General features: G+C 44.5%; 1 protein-coding gene across 5 annotated transcripts in view; it reads right to left on the bottom strand.

The window, feature by feature from the left end:
- Positions 1–20,536, bottom strand: part of Cdc14b (cell division cycle 14B) — a 115,807-nt gene extending 95,271 nt beyond the window's left edge. For all 5 annotated transcript variants that reach the window (XM_045142942.1, XM_004656847.2, XM_004656848.2 and 2 more), the window contains exon 1: positions 20,380–20,536. In XM_045142942.1, coding sequence (XP_044998877.1) covers positions 20,380–20,536 — 157 coding nt within the window. The remainder of the gene's footprint in view (positions 1–20,379) is intronic.
- Positions 20,537–23,738: the final 3,202 nt, after the last annotated feature.

The raw sequence follows: 23,738 nt of genomic DNA, 5'->3' as shown, positions 1-23,738 counted from the left end.
CAATCCTTGAACTTGTGATCCTTGTATTCCTTTTCTTGTTCTCTGAGTTATCCCAATGAACTGAAAAACCTAGTGGTAAGAATACATTACTATGGATGGTTTTGTTATTTCTTTCCAAGCGGTTCCCAGGCTGTATCACCAAGAACAGTGAGAACTTAAGACACCATTAACTAATCTGTGACACACAGGCCAAGGATGGATGTGTTATGAACCCAGAACAGTAACTGCACCCAAGTGCAGGGAACAGGCTCAAAGGGGGTAAGAGAGCAGCACTGTCAGCCACGAGAGTCTAAGCTGCTGATAGGTACTCAGTTCACTGAAGAAAGTTTAATTCTAATGCTTCCAAAGTCAAGCCTTTAATTATTGAATCCCGACCCCAGGTGAGAGCTGTTAAACCCTACCTCTTATAAGATGAGCAATAACAAGTCTAAGAACAATAGAATTAATTGTTCCTTTCAAAGGAAAGAAAAGAGTGACATGTAAGACTACTCATCTGGAGAAAGTGATCAAAACGGTAGATACGAAAAGCAGCACTCTGTCACATTGCATCCTGTAATGTGTGATTTTCCGGGTTTTCTATCTGTGTAACTCTTCATACTGGAGAACCATACACAAACTCGTGAGCAATTAAATCTGTGGATGTACTTAGCTTGCAACCATCCCAAGAATGCCTAACACTTGTTAACTAGCTCTGTTAGAAATTAAAAAAAAAAAAAATTGAAGGTGGTTGATCTCTCTCTCTCACACACACACCCCACTCCATTTAGTTGAGAACAAAGAGTGCCTGGAAATGAAACTTGAACTGAATCAGAATCCACAAGGTCTCCATGGAGATCCATTCCTGGCATTGTCCTCTGGCAAGGGCTCAGCTCTTCCAGTCACATCACATTCTCCAAAGTCAGGATCTGCCACTACCCATCATTCTTCAGGATGCTCTCCACACAATGTTAACCAAACCTCCCCACCAGTGATGTTATAAAGCTTTTCATGAAAACAGCTTCCAAGTCCTTAACTGCAATGCAAATCTTTCCCTGGATTCCTCACAAATTTCCTTGAAGAGCTGAGGCTCTTTACTAAGGTACAAGCTTATATTTTCAACATCTAGCCTAGTCTTCCCCCACTGGCTCTAACAACTCTCTATCATGAGAAAAACTTGGCTCAATCATGCCAACTATAATTCTGAGGCCAGTCTGTGCTACAAACTGTGATGTCCTATCTCAAAATGTGGAAGGAAGGAAGGAAAGAAAGGGAAGAGGAAGAAGAAGGAGGGAGGGGGAAGGAGAGAAGACCTATCTATCTAAATGTACTGGCTACCTTTCAAAGTATCCCACAAGTTTATTTTGAAAATTGCCCACACTATACCATTAAGAATATCCTATAGGGCTGGAGAGAAGACTTAGCAGTTAAGACACTTGCCTGCAAAGCCAAAGAACCCAGGATAGAATCCTCAGGACCCAAATAAGCCAGATGCACATGCATCTGGAATTCATTTGTAGCAGCTGAAATTATATATATATATGCCACTTTATCTCAAATAAATGAAAAATAAAAATAAAAAAAGAATATCCCACAACTCAATGGATGAGGCCCTGAGTTCATTAGAAGTAAAAGAAGGGAGATTCCATCTCACTCCTGTCAGATTGGCCACCATCATGAAAACAAATGATCATAAATGTTGGCGGGGATGTGGAAAAAAAGGAACCCTTCTACACTGCTGGTGGGAATGCAATATGGTCCAGCCATTGTGGAAAACAGTGTGGAGGTTCCTAAAACAACTAAAGATTGATCTACCATATGACCCAGCTATAGCACTCCTAGGCATATATCCAAAGGACTCATCTCATTTCCTTAGAAGTACATGCTCAACCACGTTTATTGCTGCTCAATTTATAATAGCTGGGAAATGGAACCAGCCTAGATGTCCCTCAACTGATGAGTGGATAATGAAGATGTGGTACATTTGTACAATGGAGTTCTACACAACGGTAAAGAAAAATGAAGTTATGAAATTTGCAGAAAAATGGATGGACCTGGAAAGTATTATACTAAGTCAGGTAACCCAGGCCCAGAAAGCCAAGCGCCACATGTTCTCTCTCATATGTGGATCCTAGCTACAGATGATTGGGCTTCTGCATGAGAATGAAAATACTTAGTAGCAGAGGCCAGTAAGGTAAAAAGGAGACATAAAGGGTGGAGAAAGGAAGGGATGAGGATACTTAATAGGTTGATATTGTATATATGTAATTACAATGATTGTAATGGGGAGGTAATATGATGGAGAATGGAATTTCAAATGGGAAAGTGTCGGGGTGGGGAGGGAGGGAATTACCATGGGATATATTTTATAATCATGGAAAATGTTAATAAAAATTTTAAAAAATAAATAAAAATACGGGCTGGAGAGATGGCTTAGCGGTTAAGCGCTTGCCTGTGAAGCCTAAGGACCCAGGTTCGAGGCTCGGTTCCCCAGGTCCCACGTTAGCCAGATGCACAAGGGGGCGCATGCGTCTGGAGTTCGTTTGTAGAGACTGGAAGCCCTGGCGCGCCCATTCTCTCTCTCTCCCTCTATCTGTCTTTCTCTCTGTGTCTGTCACTCTCAAATAAAATAAATAAAAAAATTATAAAAAAATATATAAAAATAAATAAATAAATAAATAAATAAAAAGAAGGAAGGAATGGAAGGAGGAAGGGAAGGAAGGATAAAGGAAAAGGAATGTGGAAATAGGAAAAAAAATAAGTATGGAATATAGCCCATTTGGTAGATCTTTTGCCTAGCATGCACAATGCCCTGGGTTTGATCCCAAGCACCACATAACCCAAGTAATGTGTACATCTGAAATCCCAGGGCTCAGGAGGTGGAGTCAGGAGATCAGAAGCTCAAGGTCAGCTACACAGTGAATTCAAGACCAGCCTGGACCACATGAGACCCTGAGAAAGTAGGGGAGGCAAAGGGGAAGAAGGAAAAGGGAAAGAACCCTTTATCTCGGTGGCTGGAAATGTTCGCCTCCTGAATCCACAAATTTAAGGTTTAAAATTTTCTTTAAGCCAGGCATGGTGGCGCACGCCTTTAATCCCAGCACTCGGGAGGCAGAGGTAGGAGGATCACCGTGAGTTCGAGGCCACCCTGAGACTCCACAGTGAATTCCAGGTCAGCCTGGGCTAGAGTGAGACCCTACCTCGAAAAACCAAAAAAAAAAAAAAAAAAAAAAAATTCCTTAATTAGGGGCAGGAGGGATAGCTTAGTGGTTAAGGTGTTTGCCTGCAAAGCCAAAGGACCCAGGTTTGATCCCCCAAAACCCATGTTAGCCAGATGTACAAGGGGGTGCACACGTCATGTGCAGTGGCTGGAGGCCCTGCCATGCCCATTGTCTGTCTGTCTGTCTGTCTGTCTGTCTCTCTCTCTCTCTCTCTCTCTCTCTGCTTCTTTCTCTGTCAAATAAATGAATAATAAAATTTTAAAAATTTATTTAATCAGCCAGGCGTGGTGGCACATGCCTTTAATCCCAGCACTTGGGAGGCAGAGGTAGGTGGGTCGCCATCAGTTTGAGGCTACCCTGAGACTATACAGTGAACTCCAAGTCAGCCTCAGCTAGAGTGAGACTCTACACGAAAAACCAAAAGTAATAATAATAAATTATTTAATCAAAACAATCTGAACAGGTCCTTATAAAGGATGTATTGAAGTGTAGTTTCCTTTTTCTGCTCTCTCCAGTAAGAGGGATTTCATTACACACTATTTTTGAGGCAAAGCTGTTATTTAACTCAGAGTGGCCATGCCACAGTACTTGCTGGCGGCCAAGTAGGCACTGTGGTGTGGTCTGGAGAGCAGAAGCAGCCGCTCTCTCAAGCTGAAGGAGGTAGAGACCATCCCCAAACCCAGCAGTCACCACCTACCCCCAAATGCCACCACAAGAAGGACAGTGGTGCTGCCAAGGGGAAAACAGCCAGGTATGGAGGCCCGCACTTGTGTCCCAGCAAGAGGGATCCAAGACAGGGCAGACTAGACAACTTGGTGAGATCCTATCTCAAAATAAAATCTAAAATGGGCAATAACTGGAACTGGGGAGATGGCTTAGTAGGTAAAGTGCTTGGTGTGTAATCATAAGGACTTGAGTTCGAATCCCCAACACCCAAATAAAATGCCTGGCTTGGTAGTGTGAGTCTGTAATTCCAGAGCTGTGGAGGCAGAGACAGGGAATCCCTGGGGCTCACTGACTAGCTAGTCTAGCCAAGTGAGTGAGCTCTAGGTTCAGCTAGAGACCCTGTCTCAAAGAATAAGGTGGACAGTGATTGAGGAAGACACCAGGCATCGACCTCTAGCCTTCACACACATGTGTACACACATACACATGCGCACACCACACTCACATATACACGACCAACCAAAATTAAAAAGGGATGGGGTATCACTCGGTAGTTGAGTTTGCCCAGCATGTGGGGAGGCCCTGCATTCCACTTCTAGGATGGCAAGAAGTTTGAAAGGTGGAAGCCAGCAGCTGATGTATGATTGTGATCAGGATCAGCTCCTGCTAGTTCCTGAGATTAAATGAGAAAATCTGTAAAACCTGGCTAACTCGCAGGCATGCATTTTGAGTCCATGTGACATTTACAAACAAGTCTCTTTATGCAGAGTACAGTTAGCAGAGCCAGGCCACACCTTGTCTTGCCCAGCTGGGTGCATCAGGGGCTACGTCTGAAGTCTCTACCCCAGTTCCTACAGCAGCTACTGCACGGATGAGACTATATACACAGTGAGCGCAAATGTATCTTGATGGAAATTGTGCTTTAAGCCCTTGCAGTCACAGTGATTTAAAATTAGAACATATTAATAGTGAAGTCAAAATCCCAGCCTTAGCTGCCTTCGTTACCTAAACTAAGCTTTTTTGACACTTCGTTATCAAGGAAAAAGGGAAAGAAAGCAATGCATGTTAAGATGCTTCAATTTCTTGCGGGAGGAAGTTCCTACCAGCTATCTAGACAGGATTATAATAACAAACTCAGAGAGCAATTTGAGAACATCTTCCATGAAGTTAAAACCCTAATTTGAATTCTGTTATATGTTCATGTCAAAGCACTACTTCCTTAGCACACATGCATGAATCTGACTGGAATGTTTTTCTGTTCAAGTCACACACACCAAATCTTATTCCTATAATATTTAGCAACTTAATCTTGAGTCATTCATCAACTTAAAAGCAATGCTAGGCTTAAAAGATGCAGTATTTTAAAAAGAGGTGTGCTATAATTACTTCTTACCAAGAATAAACAAGGAATCGCATTTTAAATTTATATCCTCTGGGCTACTTTGACATTCAAATTAGAGAACAAAACTGAAACGAAGACTTTTCACTTTGGTTCTGTTCTAGTGGAGTTAGGATTTAATATATTAACTACATACACTTATATATATTATAGAATAGATATTACTTACATAACAAAATGAAGCTTTGTTGCTTTTAAAGGTAAAACTTATGTGTGTGCACATGTACACAAGACATCAGAAGATAGGGCATTTTCCCCAGATACTGAAAAAATTTGCCTGTATATGAATGATCAAGTGCCATTTATTTTTTTAAAATATATTTTATTTATTTATTTGAGAGTGAGAGGGAGAGAGAGAGAGGAGAGAAGAGAGAGAGAGAATGGCACACCAGGGCCTCCAACCGCTGCAAATGAACTCCACATACATGCACACCCTTGTGCATCTGGCATATGTGGGTCCTGGAGAGTTGAACCAGGATCCTTTGGCTTTGCAGGCAAACGCCTTAACCACTAAGCAAACTCTCCAGCCCTTAAATGCCATTTCTAACACAGACTTGTCTCCAGCTGACACTTTATAGAGAGAGCAAACCACATGACTTAGTCCACTGAGGTGACTGTGATTAAGGACCTAGTCCTTAACCAGGCATGGTGGCTTATGTCTTGAACTCTAGCACTTAGGAGGTGAAGGTAGGAGGATCACCATGAGTTCTAGGTCAGCTTGGGCTAGAGTGAGATCCTGTCTCAGAAAACAAAACAACAAAAGAACCTATGCCTCTCAGTGTTCACAGAAACAGGACAACTTTTATAAATCTTCACATCCCCTGTCCCTTCCTCATTAACACTTGGCCCAATGCCCTAATCACAGCGGTTGCTCAATGAATACGTGCTCAATGGACATATCAGTTAATTCCACAACATAATTCATATAAATGAACAAAACCCAGAGAATGATTCAGCTGAGATGGTCCTAAAATAGAAGACTCTGCAGAATTTAGAATGTGTAAACGATATTATAGCATTATGGATTGGTTATAAAAAGATCAATGTCATAAACTGCTCTGCAGTGCCAAGAAAGTGATTTTACTTTCAAATGAGGACTTGATGGAACAACAAATCCCACTGACATCAGGAACAAGATGTTTTTCTTTTGTAAAAAGTACACTGTCAGCTGGATTCCAATAGTATACCAGTGAACTACCTGAGGAAGGAAGTCACTATGTGATATGCAACTAGAGTTAATTTCAGCCTCACTTCCTCAGCTTTTCAGACTCAAAGACACTGGGACCAGATCTCTGAACTGGAATCAAGCATTCTCTTAGAGAACTCCTCCCATGGGATATAAGTGATACTAAGGATTAAAGGTTCTGGATAAAAAAAGATCAAGAGAATAAATGAATATATATGGGGGGGGGCATTCAGATTTGTTCTTTTGCTAACTTCTTTGAGAAACTTGAAAGTCAAAGTGAATCAGAATATTTTTACTTTTCAAACTAGAATATAGGGGCTAGGGTTGTACTCCGGTGATACAATGCTTACCTAGCACACATGTGGCCTGGAATTGATCCCTAGCACCAGCTTGCCCCAAAGCAGAATAGATGAACACTTGCTTGTTCCCCAAACTCAAGCTAGCACTTCCAGAGATGTCTAGAAAGTAGTAGAAAGAACTGTTAACTTAGAAAAAAAAAAAGAGAGAGAGAGAGAGAGAGGGGAAGAGATTGAGTAAAGGAAAGGTAGAGGGAGGACTAATCAAAATCTAAGAGGACAGCCGGGCGTGGTGGGGCACGCCTTTAATCCCAGCACTTGGCAGGCAGAGGTAGGAGGACTGCCAAGAGTTCAAGGCCACCCTGAGACTACAGTGAATTCCAGATCAGCCTGAGCCAGAGTGAGACCCTACCTCAAAAAACAAACAAACAAAAAAATCTAAGAGGATATAAATAAACCATATGAAAACCTACTTTTTTGAACAACAGAACACTCTGAAGCCATAGATTGTTACTAGAAAATTTTCAGTGCAGGGTTGGGATACCTTCCAGGGAGTTGCTGGCCAGGGAGGTCCCTGATGCCCCCAAAACATTATAGGCCATTGCTGAGACCCTTGGTTTCCCACCAGAAATAGATGGTAAGACCCTATTGCTGAAGACCATACTTAGGCTGGAAGGCCACTGAGAAATCCTGCTGGAGCTGAGCTGAAAACCTCTTCCGTGTAGACCAGCTGACAGCTGGGAAAAGCCACGTTTCATGCAGTTAAATGGTAGAGAAACAAATCACCAGTGAAGATACTCAACAGTGGACACTGCAAGCCTTATATTTTGCCAGCCAGGCCAAATGAGCCAACAGGTGCAACAGTAGCATGTCTGTCATGGTGGAAAACAACTGCCCTCTAATTGGACTGGAGGCCTGCTCCATGGGAGGGAATACATCCTTGATACTGGAAACCTACAACAGTGATCACCAGGAACCCTAGGGGTGCAACATCTGCTGCTGTCACGCTAAATGCATATACTATGCTCATCAAACTGCCCAGAAAGCACTTTTCTTAATGTTCATACCCATATATTAATGCTACTCTCACTTTCAGTAGAGAACCTTCTCTTTTCAGATGAAAGTGACCTTGGAATGACTCAGAAGGCACCATGGTGCAAGAAGTGACAGAGGAGTGCTCAGCACTGAAATATCTCTATCATACCTTCCAAGGCTCAGGGTCCTTTGTGGAAGACGTGGCGGAAAGAATGTAAGAGCCAAAGGAAGGGTAGGGCTCCTTACAACATGCTCCTGCAGACACAAAATGGCCTTGATATCCATGACCTCTCAGTGCCTGACACTACCTACACAAGACCATCATAATAGGAGGAAAAAGATCATGGCATCAAAAGAAAAGAGAGACTGATTGAGAAGGGGAGGGGATGTGATGGATAGTGGAGTTTAAAAGGGGAAAGTGGGGGAGAGGGAGGACATTACCATGGGATATTGTTTACAATAATGGAAGTTGGTAACAAAAAAATAAATTAACTTGGTTTCCCACCAGGAATTGATGGTAAGACCCTATTGCTGAAGATTCCACATACTTGGGCTGCAAGGCCACTGAGAAATCTTGCTGGAACTGAGTTGATAACCTCCTCCATGTAGACCAGCTGACAGAAAGCTGGAAGAAGCCATTCTACATGCAGTTCAATGGGAGAAAGATACACCACCAGTGAAGATACTCAACAGTAGACATTGAAAGCCTTATAATTGGCCAGCCAGCCCAAATGAGCCAAAGGGTGCAATAGTGGCACATCTATCATGGTGGAAACCAACTGCCCTCCAATTGGACTGGAGGCCCACTCCAAGGGAAGGAATACATCCCTGATACTGAAAACTTAAAATGGGTAGTCATGAGCCCTACAGGTGTAACATCAGCTGATGTCTGGATAACTGTATATACTATGCTTATCAAACTGCCCAGTAAGCACTTCTCTTAATATTCATTCCCTCATATTAATGCTACTCTCACTTTGGGTAGAGAATCTTCTCTTTTCAGATGGCAGTGACCTTGGGATGATTCAGAAGGTATCACAGTGCTGGAAAGAAGTGACTAGAGTACCAAGTAACATCTCGATCACACCTTCCAAGGCTCAGGGTCTAATGCAGAAGAGGTGGTAGAAAGAATGTAAGAGCCAAAGGAAGGGTAGGCTCCTTACGACGTGCTCCCTCCAGACAAAAAATGGCCTGGATATCCATGACCTCATAGTGCCTGACACTACCTACACAAGACCATCATAAGAGGAGGGAAAGATCATGACATAAAAGAGAGACTTATTGAGATGGGGAGGGGATATGATGGAGAATGGAATTTCAACGGGGAAAAGGGGAGGAGGAAGGGTATTACCATGGGATATTTTTTATAGTCATGGAAAATGTTTTTAAAAAATGAGAAAAAATTTAATTTAATTTAAAAATTAATTAATTAATTTTAAAAAGACAGAAAGAGAGAGAAAAGGACTGGAGAGATGACTTAGCAGTTAAGGCACTTGCCTGCAAAGCCAAAGGACCAGGGTTCAATTCCCCAGGACCCACGTAAGCCAGATGCACAAGGTGGCACATGCGTCTGGAGTTCGTTTGCAGCAACTAGAGGCCTTGGAGTGCTCATTCTCTCTCTCTCACTCTCTGTCTCTTTCTCTCTCAAATAAATAAATAAATAAAAATAAAACAGGGCTGGAGAGATGGCTTAGCGGTTAAGCACTTGCCTGTGAAGCCTAAGGAACCCGGTTCGAGGCTCGGTTCCCCAGGTCCCACGTTAGCCAGATGCACAAGGGGGCACACACGTCTGGAGTTCGTTTGCAGAGGCTGGAAGCCCTGGCACGCCCATTCTCTCTCTCCCTCTGTTTTTCTCTCTGTGTCTGTCGCTCTCAAATAAATAAAAAATAAAAAAAAATTAAGAAAAAAATAAATAAATAAAACAAAGAAAAGAAGCCAGATGAAGAGGTGCATACCTTTAATCCCAGCACTTGGGAGGCAGAGGTAGGTAGATCGCTGTGAATTTGAGGTTACCCTGAGATTATACAGTGAATTCTAGGTCAGCCTGGGGTAGACAGAGAGGGATCCTACCTCAAAAAACAAAGAAAGAAAGAGAGAGAGAGAGAGAGAGAGAGAGAAAGAAACAAACAGACAGACAAGAGAGGGAGGGAAGGAGGAAGGGAGGGGAACAGGGGTGTGGTGGTACACAACCTTTAATTCCAACACCCTGGGAGGCAAAAGCAGAAGGATTGCCTTGACTTTGAGGCCAGCCTGCATCTACATTGTGAATTCCAGGTCAGCCTGGGCTAGTACAAGGCCCTGAGATCCTACTGGTTAAGGCGTGTTCATGTGAATCCCAAGGACCTATGTTCAATTCTCCGGGTCCCACATAAGCCAGATACACATGGTAGGCACATGTGTCTGGAGTTTGTTTGCAGTGGCTAGAGGCCTTGACATGCCCATTCTCTCTCACTCATTTACTCACTCACTCTCTCTCTCCCCCCACTCTATCTCAAATAAATAAAAAAAGAAAAGCTGCTATAATCATTCATTTTAAGTATTCTTTCATCAAGAGCATACTAAAGTAGAAAAGAAACTTCACCAGGCATCGTGGTGCACACCTTTAGTTCTAGCACTTAGGAGGCTGAGGTAGGAGAACTGCCAAAGACACAGGGACTAGAAAGATGGCTCAGTGGGCCAAGTCCTTGCCTCAAAAGTATGGAGACCTGAGTTTGACCCTCAATACGCACACAAATGCCAGGCATGGTGGCACACGCCTATAATCCCAGCACTGGGGAGACAGATAGATGCCTGGGAATTGCTGGCTAATAGTCTCTAGCTTAATCAGTGAGGCCAGTGAGAGACCCTGTCACAAAAGGAAGTAGATGAGAAGGATGACACCCAACACCCAAGGTCGTCCTCTGGCCTACATACACATGGGCACCCTTGTGCATACACAGCCCCATGTTGCCCACACACCTACAAAAACACATGCACACCCCAAAACTTAAAAAGACGTACTTTTAAATTTATACCAAATCCCCATCCCTCCAAGTAATTTGTATCTCTGGTTACCCATTAGGTGTGGAAGGACACTTGAAAGGTGATTTTGTTTGTTTTGTAAAGTCAAACCCCTGTGAGATCATCTATGAAATACTATTTTAAATTGGAGCCACTAGGGTGTGGTCATGCTTGAAGTCATCATTCTGAACACTGTCCTTTCTGCTCAGTAAGGAATCTCATAATTTCTTTTATTTCTATAAGCTTCTCTACTTGTGGGTCTTTCAGGGGCCTCTACATTTTTGAGAGGACACCCCTATCTTAGCTGCAACTCAGAGTCAGCAACCTATAAACTCATCACAGTGAAGCTGTGCATGGTGGCACATGCCTTTGAGAGTTTGAGGCCAGCTTGGAGCTACAGAGTGTGTTCCAGGTTAGCCTGGGCTAGAGTGAAACCCTGCCCTGAAAATACACACACACACACACACACACACACACACACACACACACGAGAAAGAGAGACATGGAAATTGGAAGGTGATTAATTGGAAAAGGGATAAAATAGGGTAACAAGGAATAAATCTAACCAAACTATATTATTTACAGGTATGAAATTGTCAAAAAAATATTTTTTTAAAAAAAGGTTTCAGGGGCTGGAGAGATGGCTTAGCGGTTAAGCACTTGCCTGTGAAGCCTAAGGACCCCAGTTCGAGGCTCGGTTCCCCAGGTCCCACGTTAGCCAGATGCACAAGGGGGGCAGCGCACGCGTCTGGAGTTCGTTTGCAGAGGCTGGAAGCCTGGTGCGCCCATTCTCTCTCTCCCTATATCTGTCTTTCTCTCTGTGTCTGTCACTCTCAAATAAATAAATAATTAATTAAAAAATATATATTTTTTAAAAAAAAGGTTTCTGTCCAAAGATTTCAACCACTGTACAGTCTCCACCTTCTAATTTTCTCTTACCCTTCAAGTCCTACTTTCTCAGTTAACACAAAAAGTAAACTGTACAGTGCAGAGACATCCATTCCTGATGGTGTTATTCATTATGCATTGCTGAATGACTGAGTGACGACTAGAAATGTGGGCTGTAATGATGGTCAACTTGGGGAGAAGCATGAGCTCTAGAGAACCTCAATTATTTATTTGTTTTACTCATTTGTCCAAATTCACTAGGTAATTTTTCATCTCTCTAATTTCAACTTTACAAGCGCCTACACAGGCATAATACATCTACCTAAGTAGCACTGGGTGACCTAGCAGATGTTCAGTAAATCTAGTAATTTATGTCTCACTTTGCATGGCTATTTTTTCTGCTGAAGAGAGTAAACTTCAGATAGCCAAGGCTTTGCCAGACAGAAACCACCAATACAACTAAAGCACTCATCTCTGGCACTTGGTTTTATCTTTAAATGATCTGAAAATTCTTAAAACACATCCCTGTGCATGCACGCGTGCGCACACACACAAAATACCTGTTCAGTCAACTCAGAAACCCACAGACACTCAGAAATTTCAAGGTATGTCCTCTGTAAGCACCTCATCCTTTGTAAGTACCTCTACATCCTAAAAGCCCACAATGTGATATTTGTCCAGATCTCCTAAAACCTGAGGAATCACAGAAGTCTATCTCCATTCCAAGGAGCAGAGCAATGACAAGGTACTCTGACTCTAAGGCATTAGCATCATTTCTGCAACACAACCATGCTCCACCACTCTGTGTTCATGAAGGGACTAACATTTGAAACTTTTTTGTTTTTTTTGCCTGTGTGGAGTATGGGAATGCCCAAGTCATAAGATTCAAAAGCAGATAACAGGTTGAAGGGATAGTTTAGCAATTAAGGCATTTGCCTACAAAGACAAAGGACCCAGGTTTGATTCCCCAATACCCATGTTAGCCAGATGCACAAGGTGGAGCATGCATCTGGAGTGTGTTTGCTATGGCTGGAGGCCCTGGTGCGCCCATTTTCTCACTCTCTTTCTCTGTTAAATAAGTAAATAAATAACAAAATATTCTAAAAGCAACTAATGAGCATGAGCCATCAGAAGCAAAATGATGGAGAATTAAGCAAATACATAAATCAAGACAGCAAACTCACACGACGCACGAATTTAAAATACAGAGACAAGTCAGGCAGGAAGATGAATGAATACTGCATCTTCTGATGGATTTTAATTCCTGAAACTCAGTATACTTTTAACTACAGCCTGAAACTTGATGAAAATGAATTTTGTCCTTGGCTCAGTGTTCTATGTAACAGAGTTCCTCAGCTACTGCTGCTATCCAGAAAAATATACTTCTATCACTGCACACAATGAATATGCATGAGTATTTTACGTAGTAAGCATCCAATTAATATTTCTTGAATTAATGATTAGATTTTTCCTATATAACAAAATCTGTTGTGAATGTTAAAGACCCTTAAAAGGGGGCAAGGGGCAGTGAGTATGCGGCTTCCATGTCATTAGTGAGGCTCTGCTACTGCTCTACTAGTCAGTCATGACAGGGACAATTTTGATGGTGGCTGCAGTTTCTCCAAGAAAATTATTTGTTGTTGGAATTTGCACACTTTAAAAGCTAACTCAGGACAGACACTGAGAATCTCCTAAAAGGAGGAAGAGAATAAAGGAATTTAAAATAGAGACTGGGGGGCTGGAGAGATGGCTTAGCAGTTAAGCGCTTGCCTGTGAAGTCTAAGGACCCCGGTTCGAGGCTCGGCTCCCCAGGTCCCACGTTAGCCAGATGCACAAGGGGGCGCACGCATCTGGAATTCGTTTGTAGAGGCTGTGTGTGCATCTGCATAAATATGTACCTACACTACCCAACACACATCACATATCACACATACTCAATACACACGCACACCAAATAAGCAAACACCAACAACCAAAAATAATGCCCCCAAATAAAGCAAAGACCACAGCTCTCACCTCAGAGAGAGTAAGACATGGTTTATTTTATTTTAGAGCCAAATATGAATGACCACTACCTAGATTCAGGTTACTCCAAATTCCATGTTCCAATGTGGTAACAGTTTCCTGAAGTTTGAGAGTAACAGAGAAAAAGAAAGTCTTGGGCTGGAGAGATGGCTTAGTGGTTAAGCGCTTGCCTGTGAAGCCTAAGGACCCCGGTTCGAGGCTCAGTTCCCCAGGTCCCACGTGAGCCAGATGCACAAGGGGGCGCACGCGTCTGGAGTTCGTTTGCAGTGGCTGGAAGCCCTGGCGCGCCCATTCTCTCTCTCTCCCTCTATCTGTTTTTCTCTCTGTGTCTGTCACTCTCAAATAAATAAATAAAAAATGAACAAAAATAAGTAAATAAGTAAAGTACCAGGCCTTCCCTTTAAAAAAAAATAAAATAAAAAAAAATAAAATAAAATAGAGACTGGAAATGGAGCTAAGTTGGTAGAATGCTTGCTTAGCACTGGCTGGAGTCCATCCATGTAAGATCAGAGGAGCAAGGTCATCCTCAGCTACAGAGGGAGTGTAAGGCCAGCCTGGGCTACAAGAGAGCATCTTAAAAAATAAAAATAATAATAAAATAACTAGAATCTTTCAGTCAATAGTAATTATCATGAGTTTTCTTTACTAATTATAAACTTAAGAGGGTTACAAAGATGGCTCAGCAGTTAAAGGCACTTGCTTGCAAAGCCTGCAGCCCAGGTTCAATTCCAAAGCCACCCATGTAAGCCAGATGCAAAAAGTGGTGAGAGGTAGCAGCAAGAGGCCCCGGCATGATCCTCCCACAAACTTACAAATACATAATTTTTAAAAATAAAATGGTGAGCTGGGCATGGTGGTGCACACCTTTAATCCTAGCACTTGAGAGGCAGAGGTAGGAGGAATGCCGAGAGTTCAAGGCCATCCTGAGACTACATAGTGAATTCCAAGTCAGCCTTGGCTATAGCAAGACCCTACCTTGAAAAATAAAATTAAAAAAAAAATGGTGAAATAAATTACAATTCTTTACCAGCTATTAAATTCTACAAATGAGGGGTTTTCTTATTTCTGGGGACCCCCTCCTGCTTTGTAGGAGCTCTGCCATATCTCTATAATAAAATCTTTGTAAACTTAAAAAAAAATCCTACAAATGATCAGAGAGATGATGCAATGCAATTAGTCTTTAAGAATGTTGTCATGCGACTGCCTTGAAAGAGGAGAGTCTTCAAAGACAGGGACAGGAGAGTAGACAAAAGAGGATAATGGGCTGGGAACACGATCAAATTACTATATGTTCATATATTAAAGCTCCCATTTTTAAAAAAGAATGTTGTCATATTATTAACAAAGAAAAGGAAAGTTGCATTGTCATCTAATGGAGGGATGTTGAACATCTATTTAAGAGATGTGAAAATCCCAAAGAGATTGAAACCTTTGCCAACAAAAAGAAAATCAAATTCCTGCCTGTGTTCAACATTTTTTTCCCCTCTGATAATTTCTCTCACCTTGCATAGTTCTAAATCTACTTGAAAATCCTCACTTCCTGTCTTGTTTCTCTGACTTGTAATAGCTCCTAGTATCTTTACTCAGTATCTCTGAAGCATTAGTGTTACCATTGACCTGTCTTCAAATCTTTTGCTTTCATGGATCACCAGGAATACAGCTCAAGTAAAATAATGATGATAATTTCTTTTAAACCAAGAAACAGCAGCAGCAACAAGAGTATCTGATTGGGTTGGGATGGGAATTAAACCCCTGTTAATTATCTGGTGATAAGAGTAAATAAATCCTCAGTACAGCAGTGTAGCCAGCCAGACGCTAAACAATAGACTAGTGATCACAATAGGAAAATAGGCATTAAGACTAGGGAAGATGTCTCAGCGAGTACAGCACTTGCCAAGGACCCACAAACAACTGAAAGGAGCAGTGCAAATGCTTAGGAGGTAGACCAACAGGGCATCCCTGGGGTCAGCTGACTAGACAAATTGGCAAGGTCTGGATTCAAGTGAGAGACCCTACCTCTCAGTAAGCAAAGTGGAAAATAAGTGAATAAGACATATGACCTTAACTTCCAGCCTCCATACACATATGCACACATGTGCACTGCACACATACATGCATCCACATGCATATAAGCACATACATACATGGAACAAGAAAACTAGGCATTAAACATCCTGTATTAAATGCACACCCATGAAATATCTTGATAGCTACAAAAATTCAATTTACAGGGCTGGAGAGATGGCTTAGCAGTTAAGAGCTTGCCTGTGAAGCCTAAGGACTCTGGTTCAAGGCTCAATTCCCCAGAACCTATGTAAACCAGATGCACAAGGGGGCACGTGCATCTGGAGTTCATTTGCAGTGGCTGGACGCCCTGGCACGCCCATTCTCTCTCTGTTTCTCTATCTGCTTTTTTCTTTCTGTCACTCTCAAAATAAATAAACAAAAAAAAAATTTTAATTCAATTTACAGATTAAATGGGCTGTGATAAACCTGGATGTGGTGTCATATCCCTTTAATCCTAACACTTACAAGGCTAAAGTTTGAGGCCAGCCTGGGCTACAGAATGAGTTCTAGGTCATTTTAGGCTAGAGTTGAGACCCTGCTTCAAAAAGCAAAACAAAACAATACACACAAAAAAGTCCGGGGGGGGGGGTGTCTACAGTTTTAAAATGCTGGGGGCCACGGATACAGGTCAGTTGGTAGAGTGCTTACCTAGCATGCACAAAGCCCTGGGTTTGACCCTCAGCACAGCATAAAACCAGGCATGATGGCACAAGCCTTAGCATTTGTGAGAAGGCAGAATGATCATAAATTCAAGGTTATCCTCAACTACCTAGTGGAACTTAAGGCCAGCTTGGGCTACATAAGACGGTCTTTAAAAAAAAATCATGAATTGAAGGGCAAAATGGGCAAATGGAACAATATGCATCAATTTTTACAAATTAATTCTGCTACAGAAGAAGCTTCCCAGCCTGGTGTGGTGGCACATGTCTTTAATCCCAGCACTCAGAGGCAAAGGTGATTGGAGGCCATCCTGGAACAACAGAGTGAGTTCCAGGTCAGCCTGGGTTACAGTGAGACCCTACACCTTGAAAAGAACAAAAAAAGCCAGGCATTGCACATACCTTTAATCCCAGCACTCAGGAGGCAGAGGTAGGAGGATTGCCATGAGTTCAAGGCCACCCTGAGACTACATAGTGAATTCCAGGTCAGCATGGGAGAGAGTGAAACTCTACCTCAAAAAACAAACAAACAAACAAAAAAGAACAAAAAATAAAATGTACCGTTCATCCCTTCATGCTGTGTGTGGTGGCACATGCCTTTAATCCCAGCACTCAGGAAACTTGAGGTGGGAGGATGGTTGTGAGTTCAAGGCCGGCCTGAGACTACACACTGAATTACAGATCAGCCTAGGCTACAAAGACTATACTTTGGGGCAGGGGGGAAGGGGGAGGAAGAACCCCCTCAATCCAGTGACAAGTGTTGATGAAGACTGAAAACTTGGCACATAATGGGTGGGGCTGCTGGTAGTGCAGCCACTCTGAAAAAGAGCGTGGCAGATCTCAAAAACGAAAAACATAGAAATCCCATATGACCCAACAGTCCAACCCCATTCCTACATATCCATTCAAAGGAGCTGAACGAACTTTCATGGAAAAACTCAGCCAGGAATGGGCACTTACACCTATAATCAGCACTCGAAGGAGAGACTGAGCTAAGTGTTCAAGACTATAACACAAACTCACATGTATGCAGTCATTTGCAACAGAAACTTGCACATTCTCAAATGTCCAATATCACCACTAAATAAATCATGATTCTGCTAAACAATGTAATGGCACCAAGCAGTTCAAAAGAGAACAGAGAAGAGTGAGACCCTACCTTGAAAAGAACAAAAAAAAAAATAAAAATAAAAATGAACCCTCCATACTGGGTTTGGTGGCACATGCCTTTAATCCCAGTGCTCAGGAGACTTGAGGTGGGCGGATGGCTGTGAATTCAAGGCCAGCCTGAGACAACATAGTGAATTCCAAGTCAGCCTGGGCTTCAGAGAGAGCCTACCTCAAAAAACCAAAAACAAACAAAAAAATTTGAAGACTTTTTAATTAAGCAAATAGTGAGTGAGGTAAAAACAATTTGGGGACCAACCGCCACTCCAAGGCCTCAAGCCCTACCTCCCCAAACACTAAAGTAAAAAGGAATCCAAACTCTGCATCCCAAGCTACTTTAAACTTGGGAGAGTAGTTGACTCCTGTAACCCCAGGGTTTAGAAGACTGCAAGAAGGTAATGAGTTCAAGGTTAACCTGGGCTACTTAGTGGGTGTCGGATAAAGCAGTTTTAGGGTCATTTTTCTCCAAGAAGACTAGTACTGAAAGGTGGCAACCCTGGCTCCCCAGGGGATAGATAGTATCTTCCACTAAAGGTGGATCCATTCCATTACCGGGGCTGGTAAGCCACCAGTATTTGACTCTACATAATGTACCAATTCTTAGTAGTTTGTTGAAATTTCCTATGGTTAACTCAGTTGATCAATGTCTCCTGAAGGTTGTCTGTTCACATTTTAAGTCCATAGAAGGAAGATTTATACCAATGACCTTGCTGTCAAAGTCTTCTGTCTGGGGTTGTGACTCTGCCATTGACAGCCTGCTGCCTAACATGCCCAAGGCCCTTGGTTCCAGCTCTACAAACCATTTTTCTTATTGAAAACAACCAACTAAATTTTCATCAACAGTTATCTAAAATCATGAAACATTTTAAGTCTATATATGCACCCAAATCCATTTATCTTTTTATAGTTTTATCCTTTTAAGCCACATCGGCTTGGTTCTAAGCATTAATTAAAACCAAGTGAGGCACTTTGGTATTCACCAATATGCAACAAGCATTCTGCTGAGAGGTACTGTGCCTACAGAACAATGTGTAAAACGCTGTATAGGTTTGTTGAGAACAGAAACGTGTGCATCTTCATTCTATTTCTGAAAAGAGTCACAAGAAACTAGCAACTCTGGTTGTATCTAGAGGACACCTCTGTGCCTTTGAGACCAACACTTCTCTATGTACTTATGTGTACCTGCATTACTTGCAAAGATCTTTGTAAGGGGCACAAGTAAAGTGCAGAAGGAATGTGCTGACCCTCACTAGCACTACCATTCCTTGGAAGGACCTGGATTTTCAGCCTGGGCAAGCTTTTGTCACCTGCAGGACCACCCTCAGACATTGGACCTGGACAAGTGTCAGTCCCAGAATGTACTTAAGGCAAGCCCTTCCCTTCTTGCTTCAAATGCCCACAAACCCTACCCTCTCCTCCCACCTTCCCTCTCCTCCCAGCTTCCTTTAAAAATGGATCTGAAAATGTAAGAGCCAAAGGAAGGGTAGGACTCCTTACAACGTGCTCCTCCAGACACAAAATGGCCTGGCCTGGATATCCATGACCTCACAGTGCCTGACACTACCTACACAAGACTGTCATAATAGGAGGAAAAGATGATGACATCAAAATAAAAGAGAGACTGATTGAGAGGGGGAGGAGATATGATGAAGAATGGAGTTTCAAAGGGGAAAGTGGGGGGGAGGAAGGGCATTACCATGGGAAATTGTTAACAATCACGGAAGTTGTTAATTAAAAAATTATAAATAAAAAAAAAGAATTTTCATACATGTACTGTAATTTGGTCACAAAAAAATGGATCTTAATTGTGAGCTATCTACCAATCTAGAATATACTCTCCACTAAATTTCTGTTTGCCCAAACTCTTCTTTAAGTGAATGTTCTCACCATTCCAACCCACCTAGTTTATCCAAGGATAAGGGACAGGAAATTGTTTCCAAACCCTCACATTCTGAGGTTGACACAATCCACTACAGAAAACAAAACAAAAACAAAAACAAAACAAAAAAGTCCCACCACTCCGGCCAACAGCTGTGCAATGGACAAGGCTTTTCCACACATTACCACAGGGAATACATTCGCTCGCTGAGGCATCAACCCTGGGCAAACCCAGTGGCTGCCAAATTGGATTTGTTTGGTATTCCAGAACTGTAGATACAGCACTAAGAAAATCGCTACCGAAGGTTGCTTTTTCTACCTGCTCTGGCTGGCTGGGATTTCTCAAAAGTGACAACTTCTGGGCATTCAGCACGCGGACTGGTTCAAATGCCACGAACGTGACACCTTCCCTCTGGAAGCCCGGGAGGGCGGGCGGGGATCGCCGAGGAGGTTTGGCCGAGCTCGCTGGGGAGGGGAAGGGCACTGCGGACAGCACCGGGGCCCCCAGCTTCCGCGCCGGGCCCGGCACGTGGCCCCAGGCGGGACCTCATTCCGGCCGAGCAGCCGGGATTCGCGCCCTGCTCGGCCACCTCGGGGAACCCTCGGGGACTCCTCAGAGGCTCCGACTCGCGTGAGCTCCGGCCGCGAGGCCTGGGGGACGCACAAGTCAAGGGAAGCCCGAGGGCAGAGCTGTCCAGGAAAGGTGACCCTCGGCCCGTCGTGCGGGAGGAGGAAGGGGCGCCGCGGACAAAGTTACGGCGGACGCCAGCCAGGGAAGGCGGGGGGGGGGCGCCCTCGGGGTGCCCGGGGCCTGAAGGGGGTGTGGTGCGCGGGGCTCCCGGGCAGCCTGGGGGTGGAGGCGTGTCACCCGCCCCCCCCCCGCAGCCCCGGAGGTGCCCGCGGCGCGCCGGCTCACCGGTGATGTCCAGGTACAGGTCGTCCTGGTCCAGGCGGGGCGCGTCCTGCGAGGTGGAGCTGCGGCTCTTCTTCGCGCCCGGCGCGGTGGACGAGCTGCGCCGCAAGCAGGGGGGCGCGGCGGCCCAACTCGAGCGCCGTTCGCTCTTCCGCTTCATGGAGGCGGCCGCGGCCCGTCAGGGGACCACGACCATGGCCCCGCGCGGCCGCCTGGCTGCCCCCGCCGAGCGTGCGGCCGCCCAGCAGCGCCCCGGCCCACGCCGCCGCCGACCGCGGGCCCCGCGTCGTAGTCCTGGCGACAGCGCCTCCTGCCGCCGCGCGCGCGCGCCCCCAGACCGCTCCCGGGGGCCCCGCAGCCCGCTGGCGCGGCCCAGGCGACCGTTTCGGGCCGCCGGGGCTCAGCGCGCCCCCCGCGGCCGCCCACGCTGCTGCCGAGGCGCCCAAGCACAGCGGGCCGCGGCTCCCGGGGACCCCCAGGAGGGCTGTTCCGTGGAGCTTCATTCACAAAAAAAAAAAAAAAAAAAAAAAAACGAGGGCCCACAACCCTCCTCGGGGCCCGCAGGATCGGGGCTGTCATTGGTCAGCGGGGCGTGACGTCACGGGCACGGGGCCTTCCTACAGGCAGGTACTCGGTGACGCCATAAAGAAAAGTCTGAACGGTTCCACCAATCAGAGATAAAGTGTGCTAGCGACCCCCTGGGCCGGCGCCCCAACTTTTGTGTCCTGTGTCCTGCGGTGTCTACACCCCAGTTTCCTACTTCCTTTGGGGGGGGTCACAGAGCCCCTGCACAGCCCTACCCTCGTCACTGAACTCCAGGTCTCTGGCACGTTATTTTTTTTAAGTATATCTAGGTTTTTCTTGTAATTCGCGCCATGTGGGAAACTTGCCCAGATTGCCGACTTGGGCTAAAGAAAATAAAAGTGTGGTCTGATTAAACTGTGCGCAGCTTCCACAGACTTAAGGCAGAGCTGATTGCAGAACTGAGGCAGAGCTGCTCAAATCAGCAGTATTTCTCGACCTACACCCAGTGCTGAAAAAGAGCACGCCGGGACTTCTTGTTCTGTTGTTTTGGAGGCAGGGTCTCACTCTAGTCCCGGCTGACCGGGAGCTCACGCTGCAGCCCAGGCTGGCGTCGAGTTTACGGAGATGCTTCTGCCTCAGGCCCCCCGGGTGCGGGGATTAAAGGGGTGCGCCGCCGCGCCGGGCAGGGGTGGGGAAAGTGATGGCTGGCGTCTCACCTCAGGTCCCACACCACTGCTCGGTAACTTTGCACGGTGGCTGTGCGTAGCTGCTATAATATAATGGGACACGGGTCCCATTATATTATAAAGCGGCAAATGTAGTCCTTGGACTTTTACAAACTGAAGGGATATGTCGCCTTCTTCGTCTACTTGGTTAAAACGTCTCTGGTCATTCTGGAACTTGACCACCGCTGCCATTTTGAATGGCCTTTAAGTCTCGACGGCAGCGTCTCAAAGGAGGGACCTGAAGCAATCTATGGCGTCCCTAGCCTCAGAATCTACACCGACAAGCTATTACTCCTCCAGCCGGAAAAGCTTAGGTCTCCAAAAGGATGAACCAGAGCCCATCCCTGGGAAACCACTCAGAAATGCAAATTTCCACGGCGGTCCTCCCCAGGGGCTATTAGACTTCTATTGTTGCAAGCCTTTCCCTTAAACACTGCTAATTTGGAAAGGAGTGGGTGTGGGGCAACCTGACTTAGTCTGGAGCTGTTGATCAGAAACATCTTCTAAAGCTAGGTTTCACATCCATTCCTTCTGTTTTTCCTCTAAGGAAATCAGTGATGGCCTTCTGTTAAAAATGGTCGTCATGAGCCGGGCGTGTGGTGCACCCCTGTGATCCCAGCACTTGGGAGGCAGAGGTACAAGGACTGCTGTGAGTTCAAGGCCACCCTGAGAATACACAGTGAATTCCAGGTCAGCCTGGGCTAGAGCAAGACCACTCCTTGAAAAGTGTCTGCATGTTTGTAGCAGTAGCCTGTAAAGTGTGTGAAGTGACTCTTGGTAAACTGATACCTTGGAGGCCACAAGACTTGTGTTAACCTGGAAGAAGAGACCTTTTATTTTACTATTACAGGCTCACTACAGAAAGGACACAGTGTCCCAAATTACATGAAATATTAAAATAGTCTTGTTTGGAATGACATAAAATTTGTTCTAGTGGCTCTCTAAAATTACAGAAATCAAAGCATCCTATGACATTTATTTTGTAATGCTTTATGCCTCACTATGTAGCCCAAGTTGCCTCAAAATTGCTTCTGTCTCCCTACTACTGGGATTATAGGTAGGGGCCCCCACTGCCACCACACTGAGTTATTTTCTTGTGTTTGTGTGTGTAATTTGTTTTATCTTCCAGACAAAGAGTAGCAGTTGCCTTTGTGACCTAACAGTGGCAGTCACTAGGTGCACAAAACCTGCATAATGAGAGAAGGAAATGACATCAAAATAGGAGAGGGGAGGGCTGGAGAGATGGCTAAGCTGTTAAATGCTTGCCTGTGAAGCCTAAAGACCTCTCTCTGGTGGAGCCTGGATTCCCCAGAACCCATGTAAGCCAGATGCACAAGGGGGTGCATGCATGTGTCTGGAGTTTGTTTGCAGTGGCTGGAGGCCCTAATGCGCCCATTCTCACTCTGTCTATCTGCCTCTTTCTCTCTGTGTCAGTCTGGGTCAAATAAATAAATAAAATATTTTTAAAGATAGGAGAGGGACTGGTTGGAAAGAAGAAGGGATTCAGTGGAGGGGAGATGGGAAGGGGTGACAGAGGGTGATGAGGGGATTATCAGAGTTACACTGTGTACATGTATGGAGGTTGTCAAATAAAAAGTTAAAAGAATAGGGCTGGAGAGATGGCTTAGTGGTTAAGGACTTGCCTATAAAACCCAAGGTCCTCAGTTTGAGGCAAAATTCCCCAGGACCAACGGAAGCCATTTGCACAAGGTGGCACATGCATCTGGAGTTCGAGTTCGTTTGCAGTGGCTGGAGGCCCTGGTGCACCCATTCTCTATCTGCCTCTTTCTCTGTCTGTCTGCCGCTCTCAAATAAATAAATAAAAATAAACAACAACAACAAAAAGGAGGGGTGGAGAGATGGCTCAGCTATTAAAGGCACTTACTTACAAAGCCTGACACCTTGGGTTTGATTACCCAGTACCCATGTAAAGCAAGATGCACAGAGTGGTACATTTATCTGGGGTTCCTTTGCAATAGCAAAAGGTCCCAGCACACCCATTCTTTCCCTCTCCTCTCATTCTCTCTGCTTGCAAATGAATAAAATATTTCTGCTTTAAAAAGGAGGGCACCCAAGGTCAACCTCTTGCCTACATATGCACACATACATGTG

This window comes from Jaculus jaculus, chromosome 2, assembly GCF_020740685.1.
Source record: "Jaculus jaculus isolate mJacJac1 chromosome 2, mJacJac1.mat.Y.cur, whole genome shotgun sequence".
NCBI lineage: Eukaryota > Metazoa > Chordata > Mammalia > Rodentia > Dipodidae > Jaculus > Jaculus jaculus.
This window is presented reverse-complemented; position numbering and strand designations above follow the sequence as displayed.